The sequence below is a fragment of the Sciurus vulgaris genome, assembly GCF_902686455.1.
Source record: "Sciurus vulgaris genome assembly, chromosome: 13".
Taxonomy (NCBI): Eukaryota; Metazoa; Chordata; class Mammalia; order Rodentia; family Sciuridae; genus Sciurus; species Sciurus vulgaris.
The window spans coordinates 15210810-15231668 of NC_136474.1; the positions used below are offsets into that span (position 1 = coordinate 15210810).

Sequence of the window (20859 nt, forward strand, 5' to 3'; positions counted from 1 at the left end):
TGGTCACTCCTGACCTCTTCTACTGGGGGAGGAAGACCCTGCCAGTGGGGGGCACCAGAGCCACATGGAGTGGGGAGCAGCCGCTGGCCCTGGGAGCGCCACGGGCTAGCCTGGGGCTCGGGTGGGTTTGCGAAGGGGGTCGGCTGAGCCCTGCTCTGTACCTGCATCTGCCCTTCTGCTGGGAGCCTGGAGTAGGAGGCTCCTTGAAGCCGCCTTCCCAGGCTCTTCTGCTCACTCACTAGACCTGTCTTCACGAGCAGCCCAGGTACTGGGCACTGGGGACCCAGGAGATTCTGAGGACCAGCCAGTCGCCGGCTGTGTGCTGGTGGCACTTCTGGTCCAGGGCAGAGGAGGGCGAGGGTGACTGGGACACCTGTAAGGAGCCAGAGCTATGGGAAGCAGGGAGCTGACCAGACTAGGCTGTGAAGCAGGCTCCGGGCCGAGGCTGGGGACCATGGAGGAACCTCTCTGGGAGGGCAAGTCACAGGCAGAAGGCACCAGATCAGAGAGAGGAAGGGCCAGTAGAGTCAGCTTCTCCACCTTCACCTTTCTGAATGTGTGCTGCACACATGCCTCGCCCGGTCCCTTGATGCTCAGTCGGCTCCTGAGCTGAGGAAGCACACGTGCTGCGGGGAGCGGGCCTGCGCCTCTGCCGACGGGCTGCGTCTCTGACACCCTCACTCTGCCCACTGTGGGTCACCTGACCTTCGCTGATGGAACATACTGGTCCCATTCTGGGAGGGGGTCCCCCACTGAGAAGCAGTTCCAGGGACCCACCCCTCTCGTGGGCTGGCTTCCCTTTACTGTCTTGTTCATCAGGATAACTCGATTGTTAAAGGAACGAGGTGGCTTGAGCTCTTCAGTGGAGTCCATCGTAAAACAACTACACAGAGAAAACAATGAAGTCTAGTATTTGGGGGCACCAAAAGAATCAGAAAAGGGCAGAGGAAAAACAAGATTTTAGGTCAAGGGGTCCTTTGTTTTTATCTGACGGGATAAATTCCGTTTTCTAAAATTGATGACTATAGTGTACTACATGAGTTTACTTAAAAAGTTGATGTGGCCAGGCGTGGTGGTGCACACGTGTAATCCCAGCTACATGGGAGGCTGAGGCAGGAAGATTGCAAGTTAGAGGCTGGCCTCAGCAACTTAGTGAGACCCTGTCTCAAAATGAAAAATAAGAAGGGGGAGGGTGTAGTAGTGGTAGAGAGCCCCTTGGTTCAATCCCCAGTCAAAAATAAAAAAATAAAAAGTTGGTGGGAGGTAGGGATGCCAGTGCCTGCCTGGCTTATTCACTTAGCGTATCCTCCTGATCCATCTCTATTGTAACAAATGGCAGAGTGTCTTTTTATGTGGCTGAATAATGTCGCATTGTGTACATATGCCACGTTTTCTTTATCCGTGCATCCATCCCTGATTCTGTACCTTGGCTGTTGAGAATGAATGCCCAAAGGAACATGGGAGTACAGGTGTCTTTTTAACATACTGATTTAATTTCCTTCGGATCCGTATCCAGAAGTGGGATTGCTGGATCCTGCTAGTTTTCTTTCTAGTTGGTTGAGGATTTCCTTAATGGCTGTACTAATTTACCTTCCCGCCAACAGTGCATGACGGTTCCCTGTTCTCCAGGTCCTCAGCAGCGTCTGCTATGCTTTGACCTTTTGTTAATCACCATTCGAAATGGGGGGAGAGAAAATCTCGCTGTGGTTTTGATTGGCATTTCCTTGATGATTGAGTTGAGCATTTTCACATCTATGTGTCTGTTTGTAAATCTCACTTTTAGAAATACCTGTTCAGGCCATTTGTCCATTTTTAGATCAGATGACTTGTGGGTGTTTATTTTTTCCTACTTAGTTGTTTTGATTCCTCTTGTGTCCTGGGTACCCGTCCATCGTCATAGGCATCGTTCACAGGCACTGACCCCATCTGCAGGTTGCCTCTTCGCAGGTTGATGGACCCCTTGCCTGCACAGAAGCTTCTTAATTGAATGTGATCTTATTTGTGAACTTTGGCTTTTGTTGCTTGTACTTTAGGTCATATTAAAATAATATTTTCCAGACCAATGTCTTGAAGTGTTTCTCCTGTGTTTTCTTCTAGGAGTTTCATGGTTTGGAGTCTTATATTTATATATTCATTTGATCAATTTCAAATATATTTTTCTAATATCATGAGAGATAAGGGTCTAGTTACATTTTTCGGCACATGGATATCCAGCTTTCCCAGCATCACTTATTAAAGAGATTATGCTCTCTCTGATGTGTGTTCTTGGTGCCTTTGTCATAGATCCATTGCCTATAAACTCATGGATTTAATTTCTGGATTCTTTGTACTCTTCCATTCTATGTATCTATTTTTATGACACTACCATGCTGTTTTGCTTACTATAGCTTTGTAGTATGTTTTGAGGTCAGGTATTGAGATGCCGCCATGTTTGTTTTTTGCTTATGATTGTTTTGCAATTGGATTTGGGGGTCTTTCATGGTTCCATATGAATTTTAGAATTTTTTTTTTCTGTTTCTGTGAAGAATGTCATGATAGTTTGATGGGAATTGCATTAAATCAGTAAATCACTTCAGGTAATGCAGGTCTTTTAACAATATTAATTCTTCCAATCCATGAACATGGGATAACTTTTCATATTTTAGTGTCCTCTTCAATATTTTTCACCAGTGCTTTGTAATTTTATTTGTAGAGATCATTCACTTTCTTAAACTTATTCCTCAATGTTTATTTATTCTTTGTAGCCACTGTCAATAGAAATATTCTTGATTTCTTTCTCAGTAAGTTTGTTCTTGGTGTATAAAAATGGTCCTGATTTTTACACGTCAATTTTATATCCTGCAATTGTACTAAATTTGTTTATCAATTCTAATAGTTTTGAGTATCATCTTTAGGTTTTTCTATATATAAAAATCAGGTTATCTGCAAACAGGGATAATTTGACTTCATTTCCAGTTTGACTGCCCTTTCTTTTTTTCTCTGGTCTTACCTCTCTGGATAATACTTCTAACACCATGTTGAGTAAGAATGGAGAAAGTGGTCATCCTTGTCTCATTTATGATCTTAGAGGAAAAGTTTGCAGCTTTTCTTCATTCAATCTGATGTTGTCTGTGGCCTTATATGTTCTTTATAGTGTTGAGTTGTGTTCCTTCTATACGTAATTTGTTGAGAGTTTTTCTCATGGAGAGATGTTGAATTTCATCCACAGCCTTTTCTGCTTCCATTGAGATAATTTTTTGGTTTCTATCCTTCATTCTGTTGCTGTGATTGTGTTTATTGATTTGTGTATGGAGAATCATCCTTGTATCCCTGAGATAAATCCTGCTTGATCATGATTTAAGAATCACTTGGAGAAACTGCTCAATCTAACTCCTGGTTTTCCCTTCCTGGAGTGCTTATGTTGGTGGATATGAACCAAAGATTCCACTTCTTTTTTTATTTTTCAATTTGTTCTTTTTAGATACACTTGACAGTAGAGTGTATTTTGACATATTATATACATATGGAATATAACTTATAATATAATATGTATTATATATACATATGGAATATAACTTAATCCTAATTAGGATTCCATTCTTGAGGTTGTTCACGATGTGGAGTTCTACTGCTGGTGTATTCATATACGAACAAAGGAAAGTTATGTCTGATCCATTCTACTGTCTTTCCTACTCCTATCCTCCCTTCCCTTTATTCCCCTTTGTCTAATCCACTGAACTTTTATTCTCTCTGCCCCCAATTGTGTGTTAGTGTCTACATATCAGAGAGAACATTTGGCCTTTGTTTTTTTGGAATTGGCTTATTTTACTTAGCATGATAGTTTCCAGAATCATCCACTTACAGGCAAATGCCATAATTTTATTCTTCTTTATGTTTGAGTAGTATTCCATTGTGTATATATACCACATTTTCTTTATCCGTTCATGTGTCAAAGGGCACCTAGGTTGGTTCCATAGCTTAGCTATTTTGAATTGAGAAACATTAATGTGGCTGTGTCACTACAGTACACTGATTTTTAGTCCTTTGGGTATATGCCAAGGAGTGGGATAGCTGTGTCAAATAGTGGTTCCGTTCCAAGTTCTCTGAGGACTCTCCATCTACTTTCCAAAGTGGTTGCACCAATTTGCAGTCCCCATAGGCAGTGTGAATGCGCCAAAGATCCCATTCCAGAGACCTCAGAAACCAGCTTGGAAAATGAACAACTTCTTATAGGTGCACATGAACTCTGAGTAACTTGGGAAGTATATTGGAACATTGTGCTCTCCATAGCTGTGGAGGGGTGGATTCAGTAGTAGTCTGGGGTAATGGGGAACCCCACCTGTGTTAGTCAGCTTTCTGTCACTATGACAAAATACCTGAGGAACAAACATCTTAAAGGAGGAAAGCGTTATCTTGGCTCACAGTTTTGAAAGTTTTAGTCCCAGGTTGACTGGCCCTATTGCTTTGGGCCTGAGGTGAGGCAGAATATCATGGTGGCAGAACTGTGTGGCAGGGGAGATGATTACCTTGTGGTAGCCAGGAAGCAAAGAGAGAAAGGAAGGGGCCAGGGACAAGAAACACCCGCCAGTGACCCACGTCCTCTCAGCAGGCCCACCTGCTGTGGGCTCCACCACCTCCCAAGAGTCTGCTCCATTGTGAACCCAGGATGCACTGATGGGGGCAGAGGCCTCTTGACCCATCACCGCCAGGAGCTCCACCTCTGAGCACTGCTGCACTGGGGACCGACCCTCCACACAGGAGCCTTTGGGGGACATCCAGATCCAAACCACAGCGGCCCCGCTCCCCGGGCGGGCTCCTCGAGAGCCCACAAGGGGTCACGGCCTGGCTCCAGTGACCTCTCTCTGGCTTCTGTGGGTCTGTGAATCTTACTGGCTTTCCAGATGCCTTAGAAAGTGACCTTTTTCTTTTTACTTTCAGCAAGGACAGAGGTGAAGCCCGGAGAGCAGCAGATCAGGACAGGCCGGGCTCCCCTGGAGAGCTGAGCCCGTGGACAATGCTGGCCACGGAGAGGCTGAGCAGGCCTGTGCCCTGAGTGGGACAGCAGGTCTCAGCGGGACAGCTCCTCCACGCCTGGGTCACCATGGCTTCGACGCTCTGGCTGGACGGCTGACGGGACTGTGCGCTCTGCACGCTGCCGGACTGCGTGCCGTCCTGCCACCGCCCGCTCTCGGGTGTGGGAGCAGGGCTGGTGGGCATCAGATGCTCCCGAGCGCTGGACCGGCAGAGCAATGGACTCAGACAGGCTAAGATGGAAGTGACCTGAGGCCTCGCCTGGGCGGCTTCCTTGCGACGGGACAGCTTAAGCGTCGGAGCACAGGCTTGACTGGGGAGCAGTATGCAGGAAGCTGGTTTCCAGGCCACAAATGCTTTCACAGGTGAGAACCCGTCCCGCTGGGCCAGAGGCTTCCTGGCGAGGTTTGGTGGGTCGCTAATAGTCCGCCACAGCGGCACGAGGGCTGCTATGGTGACTGAGGTGACAACACAATACTTTGTTCTCTGTCTCTGGCTCAATAGGCATCGGAACCAGCACTTGACATGTGATGAGTCTGGTTTTGTGGAATGCACTCTGCCGGGCTGGTGGGCTTCCCCCAGGCCCCTCTCCAAGAAAGTGTGTCACTGGCAGAGGATGTATGGGGGATTTTTTTTCCCCCCAAAACGGAACTAGGAAAACTCTCCAAAGGGAAAAAGTTAATTGCTGCTGAGTAACCGCCCCCCCTCCATCTTGGGTTTACTTCCCGGGGTTATTTCTGTGCCGATGGTGGCGGAGCGCGGGGGTGGCGGAGCGCGGGCCCGACTTGGCAGAGCTCAGCTGCAGTCTGCATCGCTCTCTTACAAAGGAGCTCAGACGGAGCTGGACATCACAAGTGAATGTTGGTTTGCCCCCTGGCTGCCAGTTTGCATGTTTTGCAGGGAACCACTGGGTCTGGCGGGTGCCCAGAGCCATGGCCTGAGGCACAGAGGCCTTTGAATTTGGATCCTGGCTCTTTGTCTGATTCACTTAACATCCCAGGAAGCCACTTAATCCTTTGGGACTCTGACTCTGAATTTGCAGACTGGGGACTGAGAAGTTAAGGAACCTCAAGGAATCCAGGGAGGATTTTTTTTTTTTTTCTGGCTTATATTTTTATGTAGAAGAAAGATGGTAGGAAAAAAGTCATGAAAAGTGACTACGTTCTCCAGTCATATGAGTCCTTAAAAAAATGTTAACTTTTCACATTTTGCAAAGAGCAGGCCAGGTGGTTGGGGCGTCTGGAGAGAGGGACTGAGGCTCAGGCTTGGGGGCCACGTGGGTTTGGATTGGAATTGCTTTTTCCTCTGCCTGGCTCTCTGCTCCTAGACAGGCCCCTCAAGTCCCTTCCATTTCCTTTGGATCATTTGCAGTGAAGATGCAGCCCTCTGATGGCTGCTCCGGGGAGGGCTGAGCATCCTGATGAGGTTTCCAGTCCCTGATACGGAGTCTTGCAGCACAGAGTCAGGTGGCCCAGTCTGACCCTGCTGCTCCTCACCCTCACTCTGGCCATGTGGGCCGACTCCAGAGACCTCGCAGCATCCTCTGTGGCCTGGGGACCTCACGGAGGTGGTGGGGAAGATGTCCGCGGGTGCATGGCCCAGTGAAAGCAGGCTCAACAGCCACTTTAGACAGACTTGGAAGAAACAGACACAGCAAACTCGAGCTCTCTGATCCGTCTGCAGACTTCCCAGGCTGGACCTCACTTAGCATGTACCCTTGAGCTGCCTGGCCTCCTGAGTTGCTCCCTCAGGGACAGTCCCCTCCCTCCAGGTGGAGCACCATGCCCTGCAGCATTTCTGAAATGGCCAGGTGTGCTGCTGCTCAGCCTTTCCTCCACACCCAGGAGGTGACCAGGAGGAGAGGCATCTAGAAGGTACCTGCATAGAGGCTCTTAAAGGTAGTTCTGAGGAAAAGAGGGAACGAGAAAGGAAGAAGGGATAGGGCAAGGGGAACCTGAGGAGGAGCAGCCCAGGGTTCAGCAGTGAGAGCAACCCAGGACCAGGAAGGAGCCTCCCAAGGTGTCCTTGCTGTCCCCAAGGGGTTGAATGGCTCCTGTCTGTCATCTCTTCTCTGCTAAGGCTCCTGCCATGAGCTCCTCATCCTCTGGAGCCTGGTACTGGGTCACTGTGGCTCACACTTGGCCACATGTGGTCCTCACCCACTCTTATTCTGCCCCACAAGAAAGGAAGCCCAGGCTAATATGAAGCACCATGTGAATAATCAGAACCTCAGGTTCTTCCTGGAGAGTTCTTGGTAGGTAGGACAATGCTTCTCACATACGAAGGCCCAAGTAAGTGTCACGGTTATTATAACTGTCACCACCGCCGGGCCCTGGAACCCCACAGTCTTGCTCAGGGCTACCCTCTTGCAGCCCTGCCCAGCTGGGCTTTCTTATTAACCCATTAAGTCCCACCTTATCAGAGACGGGATACTTAAATTGAGCAACAAGTATACCATTTATGAAAACTTTTGAAATACATGTTTTTGGAGTTTTATTTTTCTGAGGAAAGTAACAAGTGAACAATTAGAGCATGTGAAAATATATCTCCATATATATGCATGTATGTACACGTATGCGATATACATATGAAAATACACGTGAAGGATGTGCGCACTGTAGATTATGATTTCCAGCCTGTTTTAATGCCTCTCCGTCAATGTCATTGCAATAGTCGCAGAGTCGAACCTCGGGACTGGGAAAATCAGGAGTTCACTTGCTCAATCCGGGGCCTCTTCCCTGCGGAACCTGCCGCTTGCAGCGAGGATTTCAGGGCTCGCAGCTCGAAGAGCAGCCTCTTGCTTGGTTCCCATCATTCCTCACCATGCCGGGTCTGGTGCTGCTGGGCCACGGAGCACACTGGGGTGGCCACAGCTGGAATGTCGCCAGCAGCGCTGTGTGCGACTCATCTGTGTGCTGGGCTCACTGGGGAGCCGTGCTGCCGCCTGGGCTTTACCCTCGGAGGTAGAGTCTCCGCATCACCTAGACCTGCTCAGTCAGGGCCTTCATCCTAACAAGATCCCAGGTGCTTGTGGACATTGAAATCTGGGCAGCCCTGGGAGCCAGTGTCGCTCTGAGAACAGCGTTTAAGGGAGAAGCCAAGGTGGGTTGGGAGGGTCAAATCTTAAAAATGGAAGAAAGGAACAGAGTACATTCCTTCAGCAGGATGAGCAGATCGGCTTCTCTGCCTGGGTGCTTGACAGTCTTCACAGCCCAGCCCGTGACTACCTGCAGGACGAGGCTTTGAGCTTCCCCTGCCTTCTTAGGATAAACCACCAGTGGTAAAATAAAGGCCTTTGGAGGTGGGTCCCCGTAGACGTGGCCACTGCTTTAGTTTTTCTGTTCTCTTCTCCGTTTGCTCCGTAGTTCGCACACGTTACCTGCGATGCAAGATGACTGGGCTGGTCCTCTCTCCCTGCTAAGCAGCAGACTGAAGCGCGGTCTCAGAGGCTGACGGGCTTTCTCTTCTGATGTTTGTTGACTGAGGTCTTATCCCAGGACAACTAAATGTTCCAAACGTCTTGGGGAGTGAAGAGACTGATTTTACTGATTTTTCTGGGGTAATGGGAAGGATGTCGCCCTAAATGTTCTGACTGGGGTTGAGGCATTTTTCGTTGGCTCTAAATCTTGTTTGGGGACATGCTAAAAGTCACTAGGTAATTAACCATACCTCCACTTAATAGGAATTTGTCCCATTACGTACGGTTCATGTTCCGATTCTCTTTGGAGGTGGAGGCTCAGGAGGCTGCGACTTTAAACTTTTGCATCGTATCATGTAGGTGCATTTTGAAATTATATTCCTGTTGGTGGATGGTACAGTTTTTGACAGTTTTAACTCATAAACAATGATTTGATGAAAGCCTTCCTGTATTCATCGAAACCCTCTTCTGTGTGTTAGATGATTTCCTTGGGATAAATTCCCAGAGTCAGAATGGTCGGGTCTACAGAGCGGAGCTTTATTAATGCCATGTTTGGACTTCAGTGGGATCAGTTGATCCTAACTTGTAGGCTGCATTGAAATCCATTTCTGTCCATTGCCAGCACCCCTTTCACCACTGGTGAACTCGGAATTAATGCTTTGTACCAGGTGGCAGAGAGGGGCCACCCCACCTGGCTTACAGTGCTCATTAGTGCAGCTTAGCGCAGTGCACTCCTGGAAAGGCTGCCTACGGATGGCGTGCCCACAGACCTTGCTAACACACATTACATTGGAGCGACTGAAAACTCAAGTGTCCGAGTTCAGTTCTTATCTTTCCAGGCTGTCTTTCTGCCTGGCTGTACTTCACTGAGGTCTGCTCTTAAGAAACAAGCCCCTAGTGCCCCTCAGGCCTGTGCAGTCAGGTGTCTTAATAGCCACCGAGGTTTGCCCAGACTTCTTGTGCTTCTCAGTGACCGGGAGAGCCTCCTGCCAGGGTTGTCACTGGACACACGCTGGTGAGGTTGCTGGTTTGAGATTCTGCCTCCTCCCTGCCCTTGGGTGCCACAAAGGTCTGGCATAATTTTCTTGGGCTCTTTCAATCATTTCAGTGTTAGGGGGAACACAAAATGAAACAAAACAAAAACCCCTCACACTTCACCTTGCACAACTAGGCAAATGGATCAGATTCCTGTGGAATTGATCTGAGTCTTCCCCATGCAAAGGGTAATCAGTTCTATTAATAGATGAATAAAGGAGGAGAAAGTTGATTTCTTAGTCTTCAGGTACCCGAAAGAGAGCTGTTTTATGAATTCTGGTGTTGAGATTTTCTTAGCCACTAAGGACCACAAAGGAAGAATCACAGCATTGAGTATGTGGGTCCTGGGTCCCTGGGGACCAGGAGTGGGTGGATGTGGTCTGCTGGGTGTGTGGCCAGCTCTCCATTGCCCAGAAGTGGACCGCTCAAGGCTTCCGGTCCTCCCTGCCTCCCCACTGAGGACTTCAAGGTCATGCCTTTGGGCTGACTCAGAGATGACACAGCCCACACTTTCCACAGCTGCCTAGAGAATAGGAGATATGGAAAGCTGTGTTGCAATAAAAGAGGCAAGGGTGGATTCATGACCAAATTAAACCCGTTTCTTTACTATAGAACTTTCCAAATGTCTTGTGTGGGGATACATAACGGGAAGGCCTCAGATGGGCGGACAGCGTTTCCCCAGCCATGTAAGACCGTAGAGGTGTTGTGAAGAGTGTGGAGATTCAGCTCTGAAGGGCAGGCTCCTGTCCTGCCGGCTGGGGCTCTGACAGGGCGGGTGTTTACAGAGCTCCGGGTGGGAGGCTGGCGGGGAGGTGCTCTTCCTTCCTGTGTCCACTCCCCTCTGGTTCCACCAATAGCCTTTAAAGTGTGGCTTTTATTCAAACTTTCTCCTGTTCCCAAACCCCCTGTGGATTCTTCTTCCCAAGAACAGTCCAGACTCCTCAGCCTGGAGATCCTTCGTTGTCCTACTGTGACCAGGGTTCTGGGTGAAGCAGACCTCTGGTCCATCCCAGAATAGTCTCTGCAAGTCCAGGTCTCTCACTTTTGCTTATGTTGTCGACCCCCGAGAGCCTCGTCGTCTCACCCTCTGCCTCTGCATCCTTGGGACTCACCAGGGTCTTGAGCTCTTTCCTGCTGTGCACGGGAGAACATCTTCCCACTGGTGATTTAGTAGATGCAGAAATCGATCATGACTTCTTGTGACACCTTGAAAGCTTGCTTGACGGAGTTAGTGAAGATGTTCCTCAGAACCTGCCGAGGTTATTGGTTTACAGATCGCACTGTGTAGCCCACACCTGACTCTCCATTATGAACCTGGTTTTAATCAATGATGATGTTTCTGTGTGTAAATAATACATAATTTATGTTATTATTCCAAATGAGCTGCAAACTCCTGTCTCTTTTCTCCCTTCTAACCTGTCCGGCGCTGTTCCCAGGGGTTTCCTGCTGTGCCGAGTGTCATCTTCCTTTTCAGAGGCACTATAAGTGTACGCACCCTGACGACTAGAAATAACCTCAGTGTTCCTGACACTTTATTTATTTTAGGGTTACTTAAGTATGACCCACATAAATATTGTTATAAATGCTTTGTTTTTTATAGCTGTTAAATAGGTAAGACACCATAATAAATTAAACAAAAATTGTAAAGTAAGAAACATTTATTTGGTATTTGGTCTGACAGCCGAGTTTGTTTTTCCAGATCCTTCCATCCCCAGCTCTTTCTGTGGAGACTTCAAGTGAGAGGGTTGTATACTGCTGGACATTTAGGTGTGCACGGCAGTCAAGGATGGTGCGGGTGCTAGATCAGGGGTAGATGTCGCCCTGGTGTAAGGTGAATTTCCTGTCACTGAACATCCAGGTCCAAAACAACCTGTGGGTCTCATAAGGTTCTTGGGAAAATGTTGGTTTTGTCCATCTTACTTGTGAAATTTGGACATCACTGTTACCCCTGAAGCAGAGCCATTTGTCTCTGAAGAAATCAGGCTCGTGCAGAAAGTGGGCAACCACTTGTAACATGTGGCCCCTTGTGTCTTCTTTCTGGGCTCCTCGACCCTGGTGCACTGGTGTGTGGATGCTGCCAGAACCCTGCGTGTTGAATCCTCTCGTGCTCATTGTGGCAGGAGGAGCCCAGAGACCAGGGGGACGTGGCTTCAGGGGAAGCCACCCAACCCACTGGTCCCTTGCTCTGATGTCCACAGTTAGCTGACCTCGCTGAAGCATGCATTTATGACACTAAAATAGAAATGAGCAGAGGGTTAGTGTAAGGAATGAGCAGAGCAATGGGTAAAGTAACAGGACGCAGAGCCAGGCCTACAGCTGATACTCAATACATGTTCTTGCCCTTCTTCCCTCACATCTTCGAGACGTGGGTGACACATAACGGCCTTGGAAAAGTCAGGGGCTCACTTACACAGTAGAAGTTTCATATCTGCCTCTGTGGATGGAAGGTGACCCTGTCTCAGTGTGACCTGCACCTGTCAGCGTGGCTCGGATGGCCTCGCGTGCTGCTGGCCCTCTGCCTGTGGGCACCTCCAGCACGCGGCTTCCTCTCTTGCTCACTGTCTCCCCTCTGAAAGGGCTGTCTCTGTGTTTGAGACATTCCTTCCATCTGTGCGGAGCTGGCCCAGGGTGATGGCTGTTTTCCGAGAATCTCTGTGTGGTTATCACAGGTCTCGGTGGCTCAGGTTGGCACCAGGTCTCTGCTTATTTCAGGACACTGTGTTTAAAGGCAAAACCCCAGAAATGGGATGCCGACAGAAACAAGATGAGCCTGTGGGTGGGGCTTATGGTCCTGTGAGGCTTCGTGACCAGCTATAGAGAACAGACTGACGTGGACACGTCCCCCTCCCAGCCAACTTGGGTGTTTGCAGAATATTTCCGAGAGGTGTAAGGAAGACACTGCTTGGTTCAAGATTTGTCAGGGATGATGATAATAAAAGACTACATCATAATGGCAATGCTGTGGTGCCCTAATTGGGTATTTCGTTCTCCGTTGGTACAATTTTGAGATTGAACAGAAGAAAATATGTTGATGAAAGTTTCAGCTGCCGGCTGCATTGCAGAAAATGCCTTAAAGAAGGCAGAGTAAGCTGTGGGCCCCTGGCCCTCTGGGAGGAGGGGCTGCTGACCATCACACAGGGGCTCTTCCTCCCCAGGCTGCCAGCGTCTGGCAGCCCTGGGGGAAGACCAGCCTCAGCTGCTGGTGGTTTGCCTGGCTTCCTAAGAATATCACACCAAGGTCAGTGCTTCAGAATCTTGCCATCTGTTTCCTGTTATCTGTTCTGCCCAGCTCTGGAGGAACAGGATCATGTGCTGGGGACTCACTGTAAAGCCACATCACCCACAGGCCCAGATGGTGCATGGCCGTAAGGTGCCTTGCTCAGGGCTTCCTCCTATCAGGAGCAGGACGGGAGCTATACTGACTTTATCACCAAAACTAATTTTTCTTTTGTGGTAAAACTTCAGAGAACTCAGGGTGTTTCCCTTGCCCTTTTGGAATTATGCTGCCATTGATCTTGGCGTACACTATGTCACAGAGCTGGCTTAAGGAAGGAAGATGAGTTGTCTCCTCTGCCGGGAGCCATCCTGGAGACGGCCCCAGAGGTGAGGACATGGTTCCAGGCTCCTGGGTCAGGAATAACACAAGCCCAGAGAGGCCCTGCTTTGGGCCCAGGTGACTCACTGGTGGCAGCAGGGTCAGATCCAGATGCAGGACTGTGATGGTGTCTCCCACCAAGATGTGGAGTCAGAGCAGAGATGGGCCATTTCCTTCAGAATCCAGGTCAGCACAGGAGGGCCAGACACCCAGAGCCAGGACGTGGAAGCTCCACACTGAATTTGATCTCAAGGTGTTTGGTAGTGTCGTACACTGTATTGCAAGCTGGAAAGCAGACTTCTGCATGTCTGTCCTCTGGCGTAACCTCAGTCCTTTTCCTCGTGCCGGTTTTAGAATGCTCAGGAGTGAAAGCCACAAGGAACCGTGGCGGTGAGGAGCCCGCACCAGCGTGTGTGTGCTCAAGGCCACAGAACTGGATGCCAGAGCTGGTTAACGTGGGGCAATTTATGTCCTGCTTATTTTGCCACAATAAAAACAGTTTTGCAACAAAGAGAAGTGAAGCAAGCCGTCGACCTCATCAGAAGTCTTAGATTCGCCGTGGATCTTCTTGGAGAGGAGGGGCAGCAAGATGGTAGGAAGAGGGAAGTCTCAGGTGTGTTGGGGAAGAGCAGAACCGGGGGCTCCCTGGCTCAGGGCGTGTTGGAAGGTGGTGTGCCCCTCCACCAACAGCTTCCACGCTGACTGGCACTGCTCTGTGTCGCTTTGTTGTGTGTCGTAAGGAGCAGCCGGTGTGCGTGGGCCACCATCTGGACGTGTGTCCCACTCAGCAAGGCCAAAGCCCCACGGCTCTCCCACCCACCCTAGATCACTCTTCCTGGGGGCTCACTTCCTTGCAGAACACTGGACAGTGTTGCTTCTGGCCTCACATAGGCTCATGGAGAGATGGTGAATGCACTTTCCTCTGCTCTGGTATTTGTGAAGGTAAGTCTGGGGTCATGGTGGTATGTTGGTACTCAGTACAGGTTGGCATCCTGGGTGACTTCTTAGCCAGCATGTCCCAGAATCTGGTTCTCCTTCAGGAGCAGGTAGCAGTGGAGTTGGGGAAGTTGGAGATGTCAGTTGAACCCAGGAAGCCCCAGAAGGCCCCTCGTGGGACATACAGGAGTGGGGCAGAGACTTCCCTGTTCTGGGGTCTCCTTTGGTCGTTGTAGTCTTATTGTGACTTGTCACTGCCTTCCTGGTTGTCCTGTGTGGTCTGTTGAGAAGAGAGGAGACTGGCAGAGAGAAGGTGCCCATGTAGCTGTGATACTCTCTGCTGTGACCTCCCAAGAGTCCAGCCAACTGGGGCAAGAGCTGCCATTCCAGAAACATCACAAAGGACAGCTGTCATTAAAAAACCAAAACTCCAGTTGGTACAGGACTTCCCTGTCACTGGCTTAGGGGACCCTGTTCCCTGTACCTGGTACACCTCTTGTGTAACACCACGTGAGTTCTTTCCTTGTCCTTAAACATGGTTCTAGCTAGACCCGCCTCTGCCCACCACCTCTGGCTGCTGGTCCCTGAAGCCGTGTCCGAGGACCCCTAAAGTGCTCTCTGACCTTGGACTCTTCCACCCAGCTCCCTTGGTTGTGTGTTGAATCACGGCCACTCGGTCTGCCTGGCTCCAGGGCTGCCTGGATTGGGGTTTAGTCCGTAGTGTGTGCCAGGAACTTTGTGGCAGACTTCTGGGGAGCAGCACCCTGCCTCACTTCCTTCTGGCCACTCGGTGCATACCGAGACCTCTGGGTGCCTCCTGTCCTGTCCACCCTGAGCCTCCCACCCCTGGGGTCGGCTCGCCTTCAGGAGCATGCCATGGCTGAGCTGTTCATGAAGAGGGGAAGGCCAGCCCCCAGCGGTGTCTGAATCCTGCATTGACACTAGCACAAGACCCAGGCTGGCTCTCTGCAGGGTAGGCGAACTTTCAAAATGCACACTTGACATTTCAAATAAGTCAATTTACAAATTCAAGAGGAGAGCAAAACTTAAATTCTTTATAGAAAATCCTCAGATGGGACAACTTGACCCTGCTCCTTCCTCCCCAGCTAGAAGTCTGCGTCGTCTCTCCTCTGCAGAAGGAATTCAGTCACGAGTTTCCCTGTGAGCCCCAGAGTCCTCCCTTCCGGAATTCCCTACTTCCTACTCACGTGTCCTACCATGGGATCCACACCCGTCCTCACGGAGCAGGCTGGGGACATGTGAACCCCACAGTCCCGGGTCCCACTGCATGTAGGTCCAGGTGGGTGGGCTCCCGAGAGCACTGCCCTTCAGTGTCTCTTCGCCAGTGTGATCCAAAGCTGTGTCCCGTGTTCTTCTGAGTTTCCCATTCTCTCGAGTCACTCGCAGACACTCACGTACTCACTCGCCCTGGGAGACCCACACATTTCACCTCTTGGAGGTGTTAAAGCTTGTCCAGATTCCCTTGCCCGTGGTTCTGCTGCACCTTATCATGGCTCCATCTCATCCCTCCCGCCTTCAGCCCAGGCCCAGAGCCTGCCAGTTCATAAGAGGCGGAGCCTGGCGTTGTGCCATGTGCTGCAGGTGCACAGAGGCCTGCCGGAGTGTCACAGCTAAATTGTTCCTGTAACCTGGGCCGTGGCGTGGCTTTATCCCATTTCTAGCCTCTTTGTGTGGAAGCAGCTGGATATTTTTTATTGGATGATAATGGAAGACAAGGGAGGGTACATTTATCCAGAGACGGTGCACAGCCTGGCCAAGAGGTATATGCACTGCTCTGCGGAATGTCTGTGTTGAAGGACAGCATGCGCATGTGCTCTTGGGCTGAAGTCTGGAGAGCATCCCTAGCAGGCAGGCAGGGCTGGAGCGGGACCCGGGATTGGGCATGGCTCAGGCACTCAAGCCAGCAGGGAGAGCCGCCTCTGCAGCCCACTGGGGTGTGCCCTGCTGGCGACCTCCTGCAGGATCACTCTTACCTTAGCAGCAATCTGACTTCACGGACTGGAGCTGTGGGCGCTCCTACTTCTGCTGGTTTGGAGCAGTAGGGGGTGTGTCCATGGTGGCTGTGTGTGCTGGAGACAGTGAATGGCCATTGTGGAAGCTGGTGCTGCCAACACAGTTCCCGTGCCATGGAGCCACGTCGGAGAGGGTGGAGCTGGGTCGGCTGTGCTGTGCCCACCCACCCTCCGCCCTCCCTGCTGTGGCTGGAGGTCAAGAGGGCCGCTCTCTGGGCGGTCATGTTGGAAGAGAAGACATTGTGGTGATTGTCACTAGTGGGAATTCAGGAATGTGGTGGCGTCAGGTGTGAAGCGTGGCATGTGCTGGCCTGCCTTTCCTCAAAGGCTGCTTGTCTACCTGTCAGTCTGGTCCTGCTGATTCACCACCATGTGAAGCCACTGACAGGTGTCATCACACAGCTGTGCCTACCCAGGGCTACCTCTGCTACGTGGCCTCACTCCAAGAAATTGGCCTTGATGTCCAGATCAGCTTAAGGTGCTCTATACATTTTGCTCCAGAGAGAGAGACATTGATGTGCTTAAATGTGTGTGGCCTGCCCGAGTTCAAACCCTGGCTCTGCCATTAGCGTGTGGCATTGAGTGAACATTACCTCCCCATGCCTCACTTTTATCCATAATGGGGTAAAATTGATAATAGAGTTTGGAAGGTTGTTGTGGAAAAATACACAAATTTATGCAGAGGAAGCCCCTGGGCCTGTGCTGGGCCCAAGGAAGCAAGCAGACCTGCCTCTGCTGCTCACTGCAAGCCTCTATGGCCCCAAGCTGGTGGTAGCCATTGACCCACCTCAGTGGCAAAGCTGGGCCCCAAGTGCACATTTGCTGTCCCCGACGACCTCAGTCCATGCCGGCAGAAACACAGGTGGCTTCACCTTTGCCCATGGGATCTGAGGATGCTTCCAAAAGGGCTTTCCTAAAGGTTTCCAGTGAGGACAGTGTAAGTGGAATTCATGAGCCTGTGCTCCTGGCTCATTTGTCAGTGTTCTACAACAGCAAATAAGCCCCTTGTTCACGTTGGTGCCTCCTAAGTGGACCTTAGTTGTCCCAGGCCATGCACGGTTCCAGATGTATTCCATCAAGATTGATCTTACCCCACAGCCAGAATCTTTAGTATGTACAGGTCATCTGGATATAGTTGCTTTTTTGCTAGACTGTGTAACAAAGTGGAAATACAATTGAAGCATTCCTGTTGGCAAACAGTTTAGATTTGTATCCTTTCTGCTCTTCTTCACTTGTGATCTGGCTTGAGGTGAAGAAAGAATATTCTTGGGTCTGGCCAGCCCATCTACACTGGCCCTCTTGCTGACTTTTCTTTTTTTTTCTTTCCTTGTTCCTGGATTGAACCCAGGGGCGCTTAACCACGGAGCCACATCCCCAGCCCTTTTTGTTCTTTATGTTGAGACAGAGTCTTGATAAGTTGCTGAGACTGGCCTTGAACTTGTGATCCTCCTGCCTCAGGCTCCCAAGCTGCTGGGATGACAGGCATGCACCACCGCGCCCACCTGACTTTTGTGGATATTTTATGCAAGGCACTGAGCTAAGTGCAGGGAAGTGACTCTCAAAACATTTCACTTAACAAGGCAAGATGTAATTACAGTGGCTGGAAGGCTGCTTCGGGGCCATGTCCTTGTCATATATGTTTGCATGATTATTGTTTCAGTGTGGGGGAAAGAAAGAGGGAGGCCGGGGAGATATGATTCCATTTCTGGGTATGAAAAGTGACACGGAGTTGTTTTCTGTCCTCCCCTGTCCCTTTAAGACCCTGGAGGCCTGAGGGGTTTCTATTTCTAGTCGGAAGTTGGCTTGGGTCAGAGTCCGGGGGCCAGGGTACTGGGGTGGGGCCCAGACCTGCTGGCATCGCCTGAGCCTGGTTACGTGGCCCCATTCACAGGTTAGCGACATGGCACTGGGAAGGTAACGGGAGGAGTCGCCCAGGACCGTGAGAGGACTGTGATGCAGCCTGTGGCTGGACAGGCACTGGTGTCGCCCCAGATCCAGCGCTGTTTACGTGTGTTCTGGAGCGCGACAGGGGTGGGAGCAGTGTGTGGCCACCCGCGTCCCCGCACTGGCTCCCTCTCGGGAAGCACGCGGAGCAGGACGAAGTCTTATTTCTAATGTGAGGGCGGTGGAGGAACAGACGTGGCTTATTTGCGGGTCCCCAGGTCTACTCCTAGATTCATTTCTTTGACACGTATCAGTTGATCACTTGCTGTATACCAGGTGCTGTGGTAGTGTTGGGGACACAGAGATGAACAAGGGACAGGCCACGTCTGTGTCTGTGGAACTTACCTGTGGGCCAGGGAGGTAGTAAAGACGTGAACCTACAGATCATGTCACTCCACGCAGCAGTTGAGCCTTACAGGAAACAGCTGGGGACAGAGAGGAGGGCGGGCTGGAGTGGCCTATTACTGACGGGATGTCCAGGCCAGGGCTCTAAGTGCCAGGTGGGAGGGAGCACGGCGCAGTCCTGCTCCAGGGCAGGCACCGCGGGCAGAGGGCTCAGGGTGGGGGGACACAGCTGGGATTTGGGGAGTGCTGGTACATCAGCCCAGGTGGTCACACACTCAGTAGTGGGCTGGCAGGTGGCAGTCTGTCTGCCTTTGCCCTTTGCAAAGGGAGGGAGAATCTTGGTAAATATCTATTAATTTTAGCTCCTACTGTCGGCTCTGTATTAGCAAAGTTACATTATGTCTCTTTTTGAATGGTTGCTTTTCAAAACATTGTCCATTTTCCGAACTCTGAGCCCACCTGAAGGACTCCTCTATTCGAGGTCACCTTGACTTCTGTGTCTCCTGGCACTTGGCCAGCCCATGGCCCCCATGGGGTTGGTCAAGTGTGAGAGGGACAGCTGCAGGTGGCTGAGCACTTCTCATTCTTAGTCACTGAGGATGGGAACAAGTCCGTTGGTCACCCCGACGTGCTGTGTCTCCTCCCACTCTAGATGAGGACTTCCCAGGCACCTCAGCCTTTCAGCATTGATTACTGCCTTTTAAAATTATATGAACTCCCAAACCTGCCTCTTCCCTTTTCCAACCTTCTCTTCAGGCTCCAGGCCCTGAGGTCCTGGTGGCTTTTACCTTCCTGAACTTCCTGCACTGAAGTCAGCTACAGCCTCTGGCCCCTTCTGCATCACCCAAGGTCCTCCAGTTCCTGCTTCCCTGCAAACATCCCGTTTGCAGAAACATGCTCAGCATTAGCGGTTGCCCAGCAGCTAAGTCCTGAATGACAGGATTTTTGTCTGTCGTAATAGGAATAATTTGTATAATCTAGATATGTGGCGAGAACACAGTTTTGGCACTGCGGGAATTGTTTTTGATTAACTATGAAAAACGTAAAAGTCTAGATTTTTAGGTGAAAATCTTTGGAAATTTGGGATACTAAATCAGAATATAATTCTGTGACAAAAAGTCATAGAAGTCCCGCCCCCCATTTATCTCTGGGTTCATAATACTTTGCAGACAGTTTTTAGATAGCAATCAGTAGACATAAATGGAGCAAACAAAATGCCAAATATTTGTGATGATCTGGGGACTCTCATACCTTGGATTCTGACTCAGCCAATCCAAAGATTGTTGGCAAATGGATAAATGTGAACGAGGAGGCAAACCTCTAATCACAGTGCGTCAGGCTTTTATCAAGAATTTGGAAGAAGCGAGGAAATGCATGCTTATCTGACTTACAGATGACAGGAGGTTAGAAGGGATTGCTCACTCATTGCCTGGTACCATAAACGTGGAGAGAGGTAGCTAGTCCCCAGGAAGCACGTGGCTAAAGGAGAATGGCACATCCTTATGATGAAATTAAAATGTTTGGAAAGGCCATTTCCTGCCCTTGAGAAATTCTTATAGTGTATTTTTAAGCTAAAAAAAAAGTAGGTCATGGAATAATATGAAGATGATTCATATTCAAAGAACAGACTGTATAGATGGATAAAATGGCATTAGAGGTGGATTTTGCTTTCTTGTATTTGCTTATCTGTATCTTCCACATTTTCTTTTTTAAAGTAAAAATGAAAGTGTTTTATAAAAATAATGGACTTGTGATAACTGTTCCTTTGTGGTAAGAAAGAACCAGTGGCCTGTGTCCAGTCTGGTCTGCTGCACTGGGGCCACGACTCCTTTCTGCCTTGTGGTGTCATTATTTAACCAGTGCACCTGAGCTGGATTCACAGCTCTGACATTGGCCTGGGGAATGGAGACGGTGCGTGTTGGCATCTTTCCTTTTGTGGTGGGTGACCTTGGGGCTGTTCCTTTGCCTCTCTGGGCCTCAGTTTCTCTGTGAAATCCAGGATCCAGGTGATCGCCGAGACTGCCTTTGGAGGGAGAAGCGTGTGATGTGATGCCTTTGTGTCCTTGGGCTGTGACCTTCCTTACTTGTCTTTCAGCAGCAGCTTTGTTAGTGCCGTGCAGAACCTTCACGGGACCAGGTATCTGGGCAGGACCTTGGATGTAAAGGAAAGACTTCAGCTTGGGCCTGATTCTTTTTATCTTTAATGGGGACATGGGGAGTCTGTCACCTTAAACAGGTCTTTTCCTGTCCACATAGCCGAGGACCATTGTGTGTGGCCAGAGGCGGGAGGAGGGTGTTCTGGTGAAGCTGAGTGAGGGCATCTAGATACGCCCTGCCCAGGCGAAGGTGATGTCGGGATCTGAGGCGGTGGAGACGAAGCTTCCTGATTCCTGGTCCCCACCCCCACGGCTGCCGTGTCCTGGGAAATGGCTTTCACCTCGCTTCCTTGGTGTATTTTTAAAAGGGGCCAATTAATTCAAACATGGCTATTTCTAGTGTCCTATCGGGTCAAGAGGTGCCCTGGAGAGACAGGTCCTAGGGCA

General features: G+C 50.0%; 1 protein-coding gene across 11 annotated transcripts in view; it reads left to right on the top strand.

Moving 5' to 3' along the window:
- LDLRAD4 (low density lipoprotein receptor class A domain containing 4) overlaps positions 1 to 20859 on the top strand; it is a 363714-nt gene that overhangs the window by 130231 nt on the left and 212624 nt on the right. For all 11 annotated transcript variants that reach the window (XM_079108897.1, XM_079108898.1, XM_079108900.1 and 8 more), the window contains one exon: positions 4918 to 5375. In XM_079108897.1, coding sequence (XP_078965023.1) covers positions 5336 to 5375 — 40 coding nt within the window. In that variant the 5' untranslated portion in view covers positions 4918 to 5335. The remainder of the gene's footprint in view (positions 1 to 4917; positions 5376 to 20859) is intronic.